The 16,560-nt window shown below is 38.7% G+C and overlaps 2 protein-coding genes across 3 annotated transcripts in view; both read left to right on the top strand.

Annotated features, from left to right (window-relative positions):
- Nucleotides 1-271: 271 nt before the first annotated feature.
- On the top strand, nucleotides 272-13,718 carry gkap1 (G kinase anchoring protein 1). Of its 2 annotated transcripts, XM_062998617.1 has the most exons (13): nucleotides 272-410; nucleotides 1,993-2,230; nucleotides 3,075-3,233; nucleotides 3,319-3,396; nucleotides 5,032-5,161; nucleotides 5,243-5,271; nucleotides 6,614-6,766; nucleotides 10,363-10,449; nucleotides 10,868-10,931; nucleotides 11,066-11,136; nucleotides 11,792-11,869; nucleotides 12,752-12,812; nucleotides 13,532-13,718. In XM_062998617.1, exons 2-12 carry the CDS (start codon nucleotides 2,000-2,002, stop codon nucleotides 12,791-12,793), a joined length of 1,122 nt encoding a protein of 373 aa, XP_062854687.1. In that variant the 5' UTR covers nucleotides 272-410; nucleotides 1,993-1,999; the 3' UTR covers nucleotides 12,794-12,812; nucleotides 13,532-13,718. The 2 variants fall into 2 exon arrangements, with proteins under 2 accessions (XP_062854687.1, XP_062854688.1); XM_062998618.1 differs by lacking the exon at nucleotides 3,319-3,396 and having other exon boundaries at nucleotides 274-410.
- Nucleotides 13,719-16,353: 2,635 nt separating this feature from the next.
- Nucleotides 16,354-16,560, top strand: part of frmd3 (FERM domain containing 3) — a 44,373-nt gene continuing 44,166 nt past the window's right edge. Inside the window, exon 1 of the mRNA XM_062998616.1 lies at nucleotides 16,354-16,517. Coding sequence (XP_062854686.1) covers nucleotides 16,413-16,517 — 105 coding nt within the window. The 5' untranslated portion in view covers nucleotides 16,354-16,412. The remainder of the gene's footprint in view (nucleotides 16,518-16,560) is intronic.

Raw genomic sequence — 16,560 nt, 5'->3', positions numbered from 1 at the left:
CATTTGATGACGAGCTGAGCTGCATACCCAGTGTAAATAATAAAAAGTAGATGTCGGTCTAAACTATGAATAACAAAATCGAAATAAATTGTAAGCCAATAGCAAAGCCATAACCAAACTAATAGCAACTGTGTAAATAATATTACTTGTTTTCTTTCAAAATCACTTGTCTTTTAAAAGGAAGCACTAACTTATAAAAAAAAAAAAAAAACACTACTGTATTTTTATAAACTAACAAAACTTTATAAATCATTCTGAATAAGATTGTAAGACGTTGTAAAGCTTGTAGGCAAAGATAAAACACTGAGGTGAAGATTTTTGAAACGCCTTTGTTACATGTTGGTTTACTTCGGCTACCGTAGCGTTTGCTGTAGCAGTTAGCAGAACTCAGTGACTAGAAGCTTTACTAGGTAACAAAGTTTATTCATGGTTTAATGTTTAATTGAATTTATTTGTGGAGCTGTGATATAATAACAAACACATTTGTGTTCATTTTTTATATAAAACGTGTCGTGTTAATGTTGTTAGATAAAACTGTCTTGAAGTGTGAATTTGCGACCCTGTTAGCTGGAATGCTAACTGGCTAACAATACATGACAGCATTACCACAGCTAGACTTAGTGCTTTAGAAATGGGTTTAAAATCACCAACCAGTGAAGATTCATTGATGTTATTAGCAAAAATTGGATTAAAAAAACTAATAAAACACTAAAATGTTAGCTGTGAACCACAGTGCGGTGTGTCTGGTGTTCTTTTGGATGTATTTATGTTTGTATTTGATGTTTTACCAGGGATACAGTAGAAGTTTACCAATAAATACTTTAGGATATCATTTTTCCCCATTGTATTTTGTAATAGTAATTTCGCCAAGCCATAACATTAAAACCGCCTCCTTGTTTCTACACTCACTGTCCATTTTATCAGCTCCACTTACCATATAGAAGCACAATTACTGACTGTTGTCTATCTGTTTCTCTGCATGCTTTGTTAGCCCCCTTTCATGCTGTTCTTCAATGGTCAGGACCACTACAGAGCAGGTATTATTTGGGTGGTGGATCATTCTCAGCACTGCAGTGACACTGACATGGTGGTGGTGTGTTAGTGTGTGTTGTGCTGGTATGAGTGGATCAGACACAGCAGTGCTGCTGGAGTTTTAAAACACATCACTGTCACTGCTAGACTGAGAATAGTCCACCAATCAGAAATATATCCAGCCAACAGCGCCCCATGGGCAGCTTCCTATGACCACTGATGAAGGTCTAGAAGATGACCAACTCAAACAGCAGCAATAGATGAGCGATCGTCTCTGACTTTACATCTACAAGGTGGACCAACTAGGTAGGAGTGTCTAGTAGAGTGGACAGTGAGTGGACACGGTATTTAAAAACTCCAGCAGCACTGCTGTGTCTGATCCACTCATACCAGCTCAATACACACTAACACACCACCACCATGTCAGTGTCACTGCAGTGCTGAGAATGATCCACCACCTAAATAATACCTACTCTGTGGTGGTCCTGACCATTGAATAACAGAGTGAAAGCAGGCTAAAAAGGTATGTGGAGAAACAGATGGACTACAGTCAGTAATTGTAGAACTACAAAATGCTCCTATATGGTAAGTGGAGCTGATAAAATGGACAGTGAGTGTAGAAACAAGGAGGTGGTTTTAATGTTATGGCTGATCAGTGTATATTAATAATTGAAAATGTGATGACCTGCAATAAACTGGCATCTCTCTTGCCTCAAGTAATTTCATATTCTCTCCTGCCAGATGTTCTAAACCTGGATCAGGCTAAAGCTTTTTATAAATAAATATGTATTAATACAATTATATTTATGCAGGCAAAATTATGTTTAATAAAAGTTTGTATCTGTCCTGTCTGGAAATAATTTAAGATTTAGGATTTACTTCATTGGACATTGCTCACAATGTATAGGCTTGTACACACAAGTCAGTTTCATTTCTGTTTAATTGTTTTTTCTCTACCAGGAACACAATGGCATCCACAATGATGTCCGTACCGACAACAGCCTCTCGCTTCGCCCTGCTCCAAGTGGACTCCGATTCGGACTCTGACTCTGACACTGGCAAGCCCAAAGGAGTTCAGGAGAGTGTCAAATCAACCCGAGCAGCAAAATCTTCAGGTGGCAAGAACAATCAAAATGCTGAGAAAAAGAAAGATAAGAAGAAACGCAAGAAGGAGCAGCAGCAAAGTGAAACCAATGAGGTTGGTAAATGCAGTGAACAATTTGATTAGCCTTTAACATATAGGCCAGCGCAGGACTATGCATCTGCTGCAAGTGAGCTGTATAAAGAAATGTAAATGGAACAAATCACGAAGATCTTATATATGTATGTGTTTACATTATAGCTAGGGCCCTACTAAATTCATAGGAAAATTTTCTAAATTTCATGGTCCAAATCTTTCAAAAATCACAGATTTTATGGATTTTTGAATAAATTAAATCATAAAATAAATGGAAGCTACAATACACAGCACAGCCTACCTTAACAGTTAAATGTATATCTAGAACAAAAAGACAAATTGCATAGGATTGCTAGGACCGTCTCTCAGTGCAGATTAACCAGTAAACGTGAGGCACTTGAACACTATGTGAATGAAAAATGTTAAATAGCTAAACACACACCTTAAATTGCATTTTACATGGAAAAAGGCTCATTTTACGGTCTGTGAAAATCAGTTGGGCTTTGGGTTGGGGGCTTAATTATAGCACTTTTGTAGAGGTAAGAATGAATTAAATATATGTAAGCTTTTGGCCTCAACTGTATATTATTAAGCTAGCTAACATTCAGAGGTTGCTTAGAAGTAAAAGATTTTATAACAATTTAGGCATGTGAATAATGGTTTTATTTATTTAGTGTTACATTAAGTCTGTTTCCTGTGGTGCATAAACCTGTATTGACTGAGAGCGGTCTGATACACCATTTAAAGTCATTTTAAAGTCTGCCCACTGCAGTAGCTTTAACCAGTACCGTTTGTAGTTGTCTTGTCATTTCGGAACTTTTATATAAAACATGAAGAGACTGGAATGTTTACTTTCATTTTGCAGCTCAGGAACCTTGCCTTTAAGAAGTTGCCTCAAAAATCCTCAGCAGCTCCATCTAGCTTGACACTGCAAGGCTTAGCCAATGACTTGCTGGTGCCTAACAACAGTCGCATATCAGCCCCCCAGGAAAATTGGCAGGAGTGGCAAGAAAGAGATGAACAGGTAAAAAAAAAATCAACTGTACAACATCATCTTTCCCATGCAGCTTTATTTTTATGGTTTTATTGATATATTTGTGTTAATGTAGCTTACCAGTAACCTATATGAGGCAGACCTGGAAAAGGCCTTAATGCTCAGTAAACTAGAGTTTGAACAACAGAAAAAGGTAAAACACAATTTTCCTTCACATGGATTACTACAAAAATCGTATCTTCACCAGTTTTATACCTAATTACCAATATGAAATTACAAAGTTTAGGTAGCTAGTAAATAAATACAGTGTATCACAAAAGTGAGTACACCCCTCACATTTCTGCAAATATTTCATTATATCTTTTCATGGGACAACACTATAGACATGAAACTTGGATATAACTTAGAGTAGTCAGTGTACAACTTGTATAGCAGTGTAGATTTACTGTCTTCTGAAAATAACTCAACACACAGCCATTAATGTCTAAATAGCTGGCAACATAAGTGAGTACACCCCACAGTGAACATGTCCAAATTGTGCCCAAATGTGTCGTTGTCCCTCCCTGGTGTCATGTGTCAAGGTCCCAGGTGTAAATGGGGAGCAGGGCTGTTAAATCTGGTGTTTTGGGTACAATTCTCTCATACTGGCCACTGGATATTCAACATGGCACCTCATGGCAAAGAACTCTCTGAGGATGTGAGAAATAGAATTGTTGCTCTCCACAAAGATGGCCTGGGCTATAAGAAGATTGCTAACACCCTGAAACTGAGCTACAGCATGGTGGCCAAGGTCATACAGCGGTTTTCCAGGACAGGTTCCACTCGGAACAGGCTTCGCCAAGGTCGACCAAAGAAGTTGAGTCCACGTGTTCGGTGTCATATCCAGAGGATGGCTTTAAAAAATAGACACATGAGTGCTGCCAGCATTGCTGCAGAGGTTGAAGACGTGGGAGGTCAGCCTGTCAGTGCTCAGACCATACGCCGCACACTGCATCAACTCGGTCTGCATGGTCGTCATCCCAGAAGGAAGCTGACGCACAAGAAAGCCCGCAAACAGTTTGCTGAAGACAAGCAGTCCAAGAACATGGATTACTGGAATGCCCTGTGGTCTGACGAGACCAAGATAAACTTGTTTGGCTCAGATGGTGTCCAGCATGTGTGGCGGTGCCCTGGTGAGAAGTACCAAGACAACTGTATCTTGCCTACAGTCAAGCATGGTGGTGGTAGCATCATGGTCTTGGGCTGCATGAGTGTTGCTGGCACTGGGGAGCTGCAGTTCATTGAGGGAAACATGAATTCCAACATGTACTGTGACATTCTGAAACAGAGCATGATCCCCTCCCTTCGAAAACTCATGGCAGTTTTCCAACAGGATAACGACCCCAAACACAACCTCCAAGATGACAACTGCCTTGCTGAGGAAGCTGAAGGTAAAGGTGATGGACTAAACCCAATTGAGCACCTGTGGCGCATCCTCAAGTGGAAGGTGGAGGAGTTCAAGGTGTCTAACATCCACCAGCTCCGTGATGTCATCATGGAGGAGTGGAAGAGGATTCCAGTAGCAACCTGTGCAGCTCTGGTGAATTCCATGCCCAGGAGGGTTAAGGCAGTGCTGGATAATAATGGTGGTCACACAAAATATTGACACTTTGGGCACAATTTGGACATGTTCACTGTGGGGTGTACTCACTTATGTTGCCAGCCATTTAGACATTAATGGCTGTGTGTTGAGTTATTTTCTATGAAAAGATATAATAAAATATTTGCAGAAATGTGAGGGGTGTACTCACTTTTGTGATACACTGTACATTTATATACTTATTTGCAGGAAGCGGTTGATGTAGAAACTGCATCACCTAAAGCCAAAGGAGGCAGCAAGAAAGAAAAGAAAAAGAATCAGCAGGGGAAAGACAAACGCACAGTCTCTCTAAAAGACTTTCAGCAGGAGGGAAGCATGGGTGAGATTTAGTTTTGTATATAGAACAGTGTATGTAAGACTGAAAGAGATGTCTCGTGATAACTGAACCTTTCTATTGCAGATCCACTGAGTAAGAGGCCAGACAGAGAGGTGAGTTTATCAGTGTAGATAACAAATATTTATCTGGAGACAAATGATGCTGTAGTTCGACAAGTGCCTTCTTTGTCTGCACACACGAGTTAAATTATGGCTGATCTATGTATAGTTTTAGTATTTTTAAAAAATAAATTCTTGGTTACAGTTTTATTGGTTAGCATTTACATTTTAATTTTCAAGACAATTGAAAAAAAAAGACAGTTTTATTTAAACATTTATTTAAGACATACAGTAGATGTGCAAAAATAGTACCACGTCCATCTATGTAAGTCTAATAGTGCAGACAGGGATTTCCCTTAAATATTCTTTGAAGAGAGGCACATTATGCAAGTTGAACAAATGGTGTATGAAATGTTTGTTTAAAGCCTTTACAATGACAAATTTATATCAATAGTCTACCTTTTTAATGAACTCAAAATTAAACACTGTTAACCAGTAGCACTTAAATAAAAATAGAACTCGCACCAACGCCGAGATTCTGAACTCTCGGTTTAAAACTCGGCGTTGCCACTGGTTGGCTGGGCGCCATCTGGCGGGCACAATTGGCAGTGCCTGCAGCAGATACTAATTGGCCACCGTATCTGCACACGATGTGTGCGGTGGGATCTTCATACGCTGTGTAAGGACCCTGATTGGCGGAAGAGCCGCCTGTGCAGAATTGAGGGGCGAGAAGAAGAGGGCTGTACACGTTTCGGAAAAGGCGTGTACAGCGACGTGCTCTCCTTGGATGCAATCTGGTATCCCTCAGCAGCGAAAGACAAATTGAGTGTACTAAATCGGGAGGAAAATGGGGAGAAAATGCATATAAAAAATGAATTCATAGAAAAATCAATGACGAATAAATGATCTAAAACAGGGGTTTGTGTTAATCATTTCTAAACATTGCGGCACATTTATTTAATTAAATTTATTATATAATTAATATTAAAAATAATGTATTACTAGTTTAACTATAATATAATCTTTTGCATATTTGTTTTTAATAAAATCCCTGCTGTTCGGTTCTTTCCTGATAGATGATTGTACATTTTGCAAATAGTCTACATTGTTTGAACAGTGTTTATCTTGCCCATGACTGGCTTGTATTGTTTGTTTGTTTGTTTGTTCGTGTGTGTGTCTGTGTGTGCGTGCGCGTGCGCGCACGTTGTACAGACCAGTAGTTATTAGTTTAATATTTCAAAAACTCTGAACTATTAAAGAACATTGCTTAGTGTTCCTTTGTAGTTATGAATACAGAAAAGAATCTCTGTAACAACACTTGGGAAATTCTCCTAAGCAGAAATAAGCATTTTTGGTTTCTATATATTACTTTACTTACCATCTTTCTTTATATTAGGAGCTAAAGCCTGCAAATGCAGTAGCCCATGATAAGAGATTTTTCAACCAGCTGGAGGATGACGTGAGCCGCATCATGCAAAAAGACAAGCGCAAAGAGCAGTACAGCTGCAGCACTGGCCAAGAGGTCAGCACCTCCTCAGAACAAGAACAGGTATGAGATCAGGCCGGTCGGGCACGAAGCAGCCTTTAAACCTGAGTTTCTAGATTCAGGTGGAAAGCTGAGATGCTTTGTCTTCATCTTCATTCTACTCTATTTACATGGTGTCTGAAAATGACATTTTAGCATTTAGTAAATGACGTGGTATTATGGGACACTGCAGCTGTTATCTGCTTTGTGTGCAACATGACCCAGCAAGTATGCTGCAATTATTATGCACTCTGTAATGCACTCATTTATTTATTTATTTATTTTAAGTAAATGTACACAGATAGAACAAGTCTTATACTTGATTTCTTTAATGTTAGACTATGTTGCTCTTTCATTTAAGTTTAATTAATGGCAACAATTAATAAGTGGATTTTGTTTGAGCATTTTTAAGGAGGTACAGGTACCAGGATCAGAAATAGAATGTTTACTATGTCCTCTCTTCTATACCTGCCGAATTGCCTGTAACTTCTCGGGGGTAAAAGTGCACATGTAAAATGACTTAAAAGTAAGTAATTCATTCCTGATGGTGGTACCTATACTAGCTACATAAATGCTCAAATGCACAGCCAATAATTAACTGGTCATATGGCACCACTAAGTGGCATCAATAAACATCTTTGTGCCATCTATCCAATTACCTACCAGACAGACCAATGCTTTAAATTGTCTATATTTGACATTTGTTTTAATATAATGTTGTTTCTCTTCAGTAAACATTAGCTACACATCTTACTACCAGACAGATCTATGCTATAAATGAACAGTCTGTATCTGACATTTGGTTTAACCCTTAAAGATCCTTTAATATTCTGACGCATTTGTCCCTAAGGACAAAAAATGGCCTCTTCCCAAAAACTGCTGTAAAAATATCATACATTAATATTTGTTTCCACTTTAAACGAGTCAGACTTTTAGATTTACTTCTGCCTGAAACATACATACCAAATATTAATGATATTTTTGGAATTTTTAACCCTTTACATGCCAGTTTGTTTACATAGCACCACTGTTTTTTTATCAAAAAAAGCAAAAAACTAAAATAATTTTCATAAAATACATTTCAAGGAGCATTTGATTCTTATTATTATTAGGCCCTGAGGTGGGTCAATGATTGGCAGCAACATTGATTTTGGTGCATTTTTATTTTTTTTGCAGTGTCAGATTTAAAGAAAAACTCACACTCGTGGTCCTAAGGACAAAAAATGGCCTCTTCCCAAAAACTGCTGTAAAAATATCATACATTAACATTTTTTTCCACTTTAAATGAGTCAAACTTTTAAATCTACTTCTGCCTGAAACATACATACCAAATATTAATGATATTTTTGGATTTTTTTAACCCTTTTACATGCCAGTTTGTTTACATAGCACCACTGTTTTTCATAGAAAAAAAAAACAAAAAACAAAAATAATTTCCATAAAATACATTTCAGGGAGCATTTGATTCTTATTATTATTAGGCCCTGAGGTGGGTCATTGATTGGCAGTAACATTGATTTTGGTGCATTTTTATTTTTTTGCAATGTCAGATTTAAAGAAAAACTCACACTCGTGGTCCTAAGAACAAAAAATGGCCTCTTCCCAAAAACCGCTGTAAAATATATATTTTTTTATTTAAATAAGTAAACCAAAAAAGGAGAGAGGGCAAGAGAGGGCAAGAGAGGGCAGGAGAGGGCAGGAGAGAGAGAGAGAGGGGGAGAGAGAGAGAGGGGGAGAGAGAGAGGGGGAGAGAGAGAGAGACGGCAAGAAAGAGAGAGACAGACAGACATACAGAGAGTATGTCTGAGTGTGAAAGTCCAGCTCAGGTGGCGCCGAGGCTGCAAACGGACAGACTGTGGTCTTTGCATGTAAATATTACACAGTAATACACAGTAAAGTGTACAGCAGGTGCTCCCAACTCTTCTCTTTCTGTCTGTGCAGAAGTCGAACTGCCTCCTGCCTTATATTCATGAATGAAAGAGGGGCCTGCAGCAGCACCCTGCATATCTGCACCTATCCCTGCAGCAGCTGATGAGCGGGGAAAACACCCTGTCTTTTTGTTGTGTGGGGCATTCCTCCCACCTTGTGCGGTGTTCGTGTTTAGGAGCAGCACAATCCTGCCCCGTCAAGGGATGTAAGAGACCAACGTGTGGGTCTTCGTAAAAGTAAAGGTGGAGGAGGAGAGCGCTCTCGCTCTTGCCTGGTGCAATTGAGTGGAAGCTCAGGCTTGTGTCGGCAATTTGTGCCAACCAGGGCCAGTTTCCTTCTGAGCAGCTCCTCTGCCAGTGCGAAAATTGTCACAGGTAATGATGTGTCCCTGGAGTCCCTCTGTCATCTCCAGGACCACCCTCACCCCCTGGTTGACTTTAGTTGGATTGCCAGAGGCTAAGGGTGGATTTATTTTTTTACCTGTAAACACCGGCCTAAATGAGCAGCCCTACATAAGCCTACAGTTCCTCTGTGTCCACATCTCGCCAGTCTGTGATTGAACGTCTCCAATGAAGGTGTGTCATGGCCACAATATGCTGCAGGATTTCATTCGTCAGCAGCAGTAAAAAGCTGGACGTCGAGTCACTGATCCAGGCAGCGGCATAGTGTGTGGGTCCCAGGATCAAACCTGGCTTCGGGGATGTAATGGAGCGCCTCAGTGTTGGAGGGAGACCAAAATATTTTACCATTCTTTTAATCCAATCCACCGCTGCTTCATTCATGTCCTCTCTGCTGGCATCTTCAGATAGCAGGTCATTTTCTACCTCCGAGGCCTCCTCCCCATCCAACTCAGAGTCCTCGGAGGAGGTTGAGGAGTCATTATCGCACTCCGAGTGCATGATCAATCCCAGCGCCTCCTGGGTGCTGTAATGACTTGCCATCTCCAAAATGACCACTCCGGCACTACTGCTAATACTTATACCCATGGCTGCAGTACACCTACATAAACAACCTGAGCGAGAGCCCAATTAAAGTCCTATTTTGTTTTGGTTCTCTCTACTCATCGTTTTTATTATTGAATTAGTTTATAATGCAGAGTGTGGTCTTCAAAGAGAAAAGATTTATGAAGTTGGACACACACACACCGTTATCTAACATCAATAGTGATACACACTTTTCAAGACACTTTTTTTTTTTTTTTTACACACACACACACACTATTATCGAACATCAATAGCCCCACACACACCTATCAAGGCACCCTTTAAAAAAACAGTAAAAATTGTGAAATTTTGCTGCATGCTTTAAAAGAGAAAAAGTAATGCCAACTGTTAGAAAAATATATAAATTAAAAGTTGAATGCCAGTAGTTTAAAATGATATCTTAACCTAAACGAAAGCATTAGTTTATGTTCAGATAAAGATGGGTTAAAAAATTGCGTTTTCAATGGGACATTTTTTGTCCTTAGGAACAAATGTGTCAGTTTTTGTGTAGCTTAGCCATTTTAGGCTAATTTAAGAAATTGACATAAAAATTTTAAAATTTGTTAAAAATGAATATCCTCTGGCAAATATGAGGTATATTTATTCAACACAGCCAAAATGGTTTGAAAAATAAAAATGAAATGGCACGAAATGTCCCTAGGATCTTTTAAGGGTTAATATAATGTTGTTTCTTTTTTGGCTTTTAAGGATGTTAGAACTGAACAATTAAAGTTTGAGCTGGAAAAGAAGGACCAGGAAATTGAAAAGCTGAAGAAAACAATTTCTCAGTGGGAGGTAAGAAGTCTGTACAGTCATAAACTGAAAAATGAAACACCTCCTGATTCACATTTAATACACATTTATTGTTTACTTGCTAAATTCAACACATTAAATACAACTAAAACGAAAACACTTGTTTGTGCAAGTTTATCAATATTTAAGGTATTTTCACCCACCAGTATGCTATTTAGCAAAAAAAATGTAATCTATGCTCTACAATTACAGAAAATACCATTTAAAATATTTTTTTTCCTGTAAAAAATGCATTCAGTTGTTTTAAAATAGAATTTACCGAGGTATGTCCATTTTTTGCCAGAAACTGCATATAAATGAGAGAATAGAATAGATAGAATGTTTGACATGTAACCATTACAGACAAACTGACCACTGACAATGTGTCTGAGTTGACTTTTTATCCATTTCTCATTTTCAGGAAAGATATAAAGAAGTAAAGGCAAGAAACGCCCAGTTACTTAAAATGCTTCAACAAGGAGAGAGTGAGTACAGAGCACACACTAACACACTCAGTCATATTATCCATCCTCAGCATGATGCAAAAAGCTGTAAATTAAATCAGAGTGTTTCCAGCAAACGCTTATTCATTTTTTGATGCAATAAATGTCTTATTCAGTGAAAGACAAAGCAGAAATCCTGCAGCAAGTAGAGGAGCTTCTGAACATTAAAGAGGAGCTGACAAAACAGGTGTGTGCATTTTTATTGACAATAATACACTGTATATAAAGTATTTGGACACCTGACCATGAGCATGAGATGGCATTTCAAAAACAAATGGTATTAAAATAGTGACCTTAATGTTATCTATTCAGCTAGAACAACAGCCACTTTTCTGTAAAGGCTTTTCACAAGACTGAAGTATGTTTGTGGGAATTTGTGTCCTTACAGTCAAAAGAGAATTTGTGTGACTGGGCAATGATGTTGGTCAAGTAAGCCTCGATTGATGTTTCAGTTAATTCCAAAGCTGTTCAGTGGGGCTGAGGTCAGGGCTCTGTGCAGGCCACTAGAGTTTCTTGCTTCGTGCACAGGGGTGCAATTATAAAAAATGGCCTTTCCTAAAAGTCTACTTCAAAGTTGGAGGCATATAATTTCCTTCATACACATTAACAATTGTTGTGGCTGAAACACATGAATTCAAAAATTAGAAGTGGTGTCCCAGTACTGTTGTTCATATAGTGTGTACTTTCTACACAAATAGAAAGTACACGCTTGCAGTTTGTGGGCTGGAACTTGGTTGCACATGAATGTTGAAGGACTATTAAATAAAATCTGTGACTGTTTTGTAGTAGATAATGTGTAACATGGTCAAATCCCAAAATTGTGTGTGTTTTCTTTCTCTCAGGTAACATCACTGCATGCTTCATTAGAACAGGAGAAGTCAAAGGTGAAGGGTTTGCAGTTAGAACAACCGAAGCATCAGGTAAGAACTCTGGCTTTCTGGTTAATAACAGTTGAGAGTAAACCTGCTTTTGTTTTCTTTTGGAATTGTGAAAAGGGTTTTAGCATCTCTTAAATTACACAAATTCTTAAGAATGATCGATTAGGAAAGACTTTGGTATCTGACCTGTGTTTTTTCTGTGGAGAAAAACACTCAAACTGAAGTCAACATACAGCCAACTGTTTCCTGTCATTTAGCACACAGTATAACTTACTATAATCCACACTAATAAACAATACATTCACGCTATTGTGAACCAAATTGTTCTATTATTTTTTGCAGGCAATTATTTGTGCTTCTCGGTTCTCTGTGCAATCTGATTATTCTGTGCATGTAAAAAAATATTGGGCTGCTTGTTGTTGTTGCCAGTTATGGATGTATTCGAAATCCCAGCTCTGGTGTGCTAGCATAGTTTATCGCTGTGCCACCTGAGTGCCTTACCTGTGGGGTTTTTGGGATTGGCTGCTGACCTAGCACAACCTGACCAAATATATTACTGATTAATTAAATTATTCTTAACACTCCAAAAGCAATTAATAAATATAAAACGTTTGCTCGTTTCTACATTTGATGCGGAAAATTGTAGTTCAGTGTTTATGATCCTGTACATTTAAAAGCATTTGCTTTTTTTCTTTACGTATATCCGGTGTCTCTGCACCTTAGAGCAGACATGCTGTTAGGGACAGGGCAGTGAAGGTACAAGAAAACAAGCAGGGAGTAAAAGTAAAGTTTTTAATGTATATGTATATTACTAGTAGGTTGTGAAAGAAACAAGATTCATAAGATTCTGAGATTTGCTTAACACATTTGGCAAATCCAGTATGTACAATGACACATTTCCTTCTCTCTGACTTGTTTCGACAGGCCAATCGGAGGGGGAAGAAAGGTCCAGATGGAGATGTATGAAGACTGGACATAACTGGAAGTAAATAAATGGTTTAAATTCAACAGCCACTGACTGTTCTGAATGCACTCACACTCCATGTTATCTGTAAACGTTTGTTAAATACGTACATCTTTTGATTGGCCACTCATGACCGCACGTCTCTGTCATTCCTGTCATGGAATCAAGGGGGAAGAAAATGCACTATATGGACGAAAGTATTGGGACATCCTTTCTAATTTCTAAATTAATATGTTTCAGCCACAACTGTTGTTAACAGGTTTAATTCATCAATTATATAAAGAAAATTATACGCTTCCAATTCCTATGCTTGCAGGAACAGCAAGGTCGTTAAAGACATGAACAAACTCTTGGTTTAAAGAAACTCCAGTGGTGGCTGTTATAGCTAAAAAGATCACATAAAAGTCTTTCTATTTTAATACAAGCTCATGGTAAGGTGTCCAAATACTTTTGGCCATATAATGTACCCTTGTGTGCTGTTAATTTCCGAACATTTTGCTTTGTATAAAAAGAGGCACATGTGGAGTTCCAGTTCATTTTTCTGATTAACTTATCTGTAACAAAGATTTTGTTTCATTTCACTGTACTGGTTGACTGTTCCATGCAGTGTTTGGCCTTATTAATGATTAATAATGGATGATGTAATTGCCCAGAGTTAAGTTTACAAAAGTATCATAACCACTGATTTGCAACTTGTCTTATGCTTGCCATCACTGTGCAAGATTTGTTGTGTTTTGCAGAAACTGGACCCAGGTTTGCTCAAGCATCATACCCAGGACTTATATCAGTATAAATAATCAACTTCTACCAACATGAACATCTTGTCTTTCTGTGTGCAAGCTGCTGGTTAAAAGAAAGTGCCACTGCAATTTAGCTGCAGAGTTTATTCTTCACTTGCTCTGTGCAATAAAATCTGAAAGAATGACATTTCGAATTCTTTTTTAATAAAGACATTAATCTACTTTTCAGCTGATCACAGACTGCAATTCTGAGTGTCTCTTGGCCTACTCAAGATTGGTTACCTTATGAAATGGAAAGGTGTGTAAAAGTATTAATGTTTAGGCCTGTTGGTCAGACCAGAATGGCAAATATACTGAAAATCTATCTATCAATAGGTTCAAATATACACTTACTGACTGGACAGTTTGTCAGCTCGCTGCTTGATGGGTACCACTACATGACTAGCACTGGTCCACTTCTGTCCAAAAACAGACCTTGATTCATAATGCACATACATAGATGTGCTATCCGACCACCCAGCACGATGTCCAAAGGACTTACTCTTAAGCATTTCACTATTTTTACTCTCTACTCAAAGTGCTCAGTGATCCAGGTTAAGTTCCTTTTTTCTTTTTATGTACACACACCAATCATCAAGTTGATGGTACAAATACACCAATGAAAAACTTGATTGACAACAAATTGCAAAATGCATCTGTATGGCGTCCACAAAGTTCCATGAGGAGGAATGGAATTGACTGAATGGGCACAAATTCCCACAGACACAATATTAAATTTTGGAAATAACATTCCCAGAATAGCTGTTATAGCTACGAAGGGGGAGCAAATCTCATATGAATGCCCATGGTTTTAGAATGATGTCCAATAGGCTCATAGTCAGGTGTCCAAATTTCGAACACCTTTGCTGAGTCTTTTTATTAGTGTGTACACCCCGGCCATTTAATAAGTTTAAGAAAGTTGGATAATTCCACTACAGCAAGTAAGATTTTAAAAATTATAGTGCCTAATTGCTGTTTATTTACTAAATTGAGAAAAACTGAACATAGAATTTGACACGTCCTCCAATATTCAGATGCTAAAACTGATGTAAAAATTAGGATTGATATGTTCCACTCAGCTCATGATCAGCGCTGCAGTGTGTAAGTCAACAAACTGTAAACAAAATAATACAAATCAAATGTATACAGAGTAAAGGCTATTTACAGAGGCACATCCAGTAACTTAACATGAACTATTTGATTAAAATATCTAAAAGATGGCCAGATACATTATGTACAGGCAGCAAGTAACTTCAGGCATGGATTGAAACACGGCCCTTTAGATTGCTGGCTAAAGCAGCGTCCTCTCTGCCATGTTTGAAGCCTGATAATCAGAGCTAAAATGGTGATTTCTATTTAACACCAACTTACTAAAAAATAACATTTATATGTGTTAATTGAAAACAAAATCTTTAAAATGTTCCAGACAGGAGAATACAAAGTTAAATATGAAGTAGTGAAGTACGTCTGGACGTAATATGTTGGTTATATTGGCACCATCTAATTCACAACCTAAATACAAAAGTGTGTGATAGGGGTGTGTTTGCTAGAATTTTTGTTATTTTTTAGTTATTTAGTTATTTTTGTTCATGCTCATGAATGCATATTTTCTTGTCATATTTCTACGAACAAATTATGTGCAAATCTAAAGATACATGCAAGAATATTTGTTTATCATCGATACAAAACTGACCAGAAGCAGGGGCGGCTTGTTCTTTAGAGCGATCGGGCGACGCACCACCAAAGTGCGAAAGGGAAGAAATTTTTCTATCACAGCTGTGACTGTTCTGGAGTCTGTCCTGCTTCAGAATATCATAGTCCAATCAGCACCGAGTTGTGTTCCGTAGAGTACCGCCCCTTTTGCGGCGATTTCAGTCTGACTGAAAATCGCCCCGGATTGCTCTCATAGCCTCTCATGTTAAGGCTCTTTTTTCCGAACTGCAGGCGCTGCAATACAATCTGAATGAGTTCCGGGAGGGCTCGCGCTTACGTGCTTGCGTCACACACACGTAACCTGGTGTCGTGATCTCGTCACCATGACTACCATCACCTCAGTTCGGAGCAACTCCATCGTGTAATCAGGATAAATTAGCAATTTATGAATTAGGGCCACCCAGACCAAATTTAAACATCAAGTATCTACAAAGGGGGAAAATCATAAAAGTAACAAGTAAACTACAAGTAAGTAATATAATTTTTAAATAGTGAATTGTGATTGCACTTATTGTATCTCCCCAATTGTTTACTTCTTTATTCATTGCACATCAGCCCCGATGCCGATCTTTATTCTGGATCTGCTGCACCTAAAATAAAATGCTATCTGATGAAGACTGAATTAAATTGTTAGTGTGAAGGCTTTACTTAATTTTATGATTAATGGTAAAGCTGATCTCTCTCCATGTTCAAAGTTATTTGTGAGGGCGAACTGACAGATGACTTAAGATGTCAATTATTTCAGCTTTAATTTACCCATCGAACGGGTCACCTTGGCCATCCTCGCAACAACTGCCCCCCCTGAGAGATTTGGCAGGAGCCGCCACTGACCAGAAGGCGTTCAGGCCTGTTCACGCCTTTCCCTTACCAACATCCCAGAAATCCCCTTTCCAATCTGGCAACCCTGACGTTAAGCGCACAGAGGGGGGCGCAGGGGAGCGAGAGGAGGATTTGTTCTCACAGCATCCTGAAAATCACTGGAACATCTCAGCACTGCCTGCGTTCCTGCACCCCTGTATCCTCCTCCAGATCCACCTCACCAATGCTCCTGATTCTCCATCCTCATCATCAGCGCGGAAACGAGCTGCTTCAGTCCTCACTGTACATTATGTAGCATTTATTCAGCACAATGAAAATGCTGCGTATCCGGAGCCCGAGCTTGTCCTCTCTCACCCGGGACATTCACTGTACTGTCCGCCTGCTGGATGACTCCGAGATCTCCTGCACCATCCAGGTCTGTGTTTCTCCACCAGACACCCGCATGTTCGCCTGGATTC

Source organism: Trichomycterus rosablanca, chromosome 7, assembly GCF_030014385.1.
Source record: "Trichomycterus rosablanca isolate fTriRos1 chromosome 7, fTriRos1.hap1, whole genome shotgun sequence".
Lineage (NCBI taxonomy): Eukaryota > Metazoa > Chordata > Actinopteri > Siluriformes > Trichomycteridae > Trichomycterus > Trichomycterus rosablanca.
The sequence above is the reverse complement of the archived record's forward strand: the minus strand, read 5'-3'. Positions and strand labels throughout refer to the sequence as shown.

Bases quoted from the DNA above. Each gene is read 5' to 3' on its own strand.
- gkap1 (XM_062998617.1), top strand. From the start codon at position 2,000: ATGGCATCCACAATGATGTCCGTACCGACAACAGCCTCTCGCTTCGCC. The intron at 2,231-3,074 runs GTTGGTAAATGC...TTCATTTTGCAG, and splicing joins AGCAAAGTGAAACCAATGAG to CTCAGGAACCTTGCCTTTAA. The intron at 3,234-3,318 runs GTAAAAAAAAAA...GTGTTAATGTAG, and splicing joins GGCAAGAAAGAGATGAACAG to CTTACCAGTAACCTATATGA.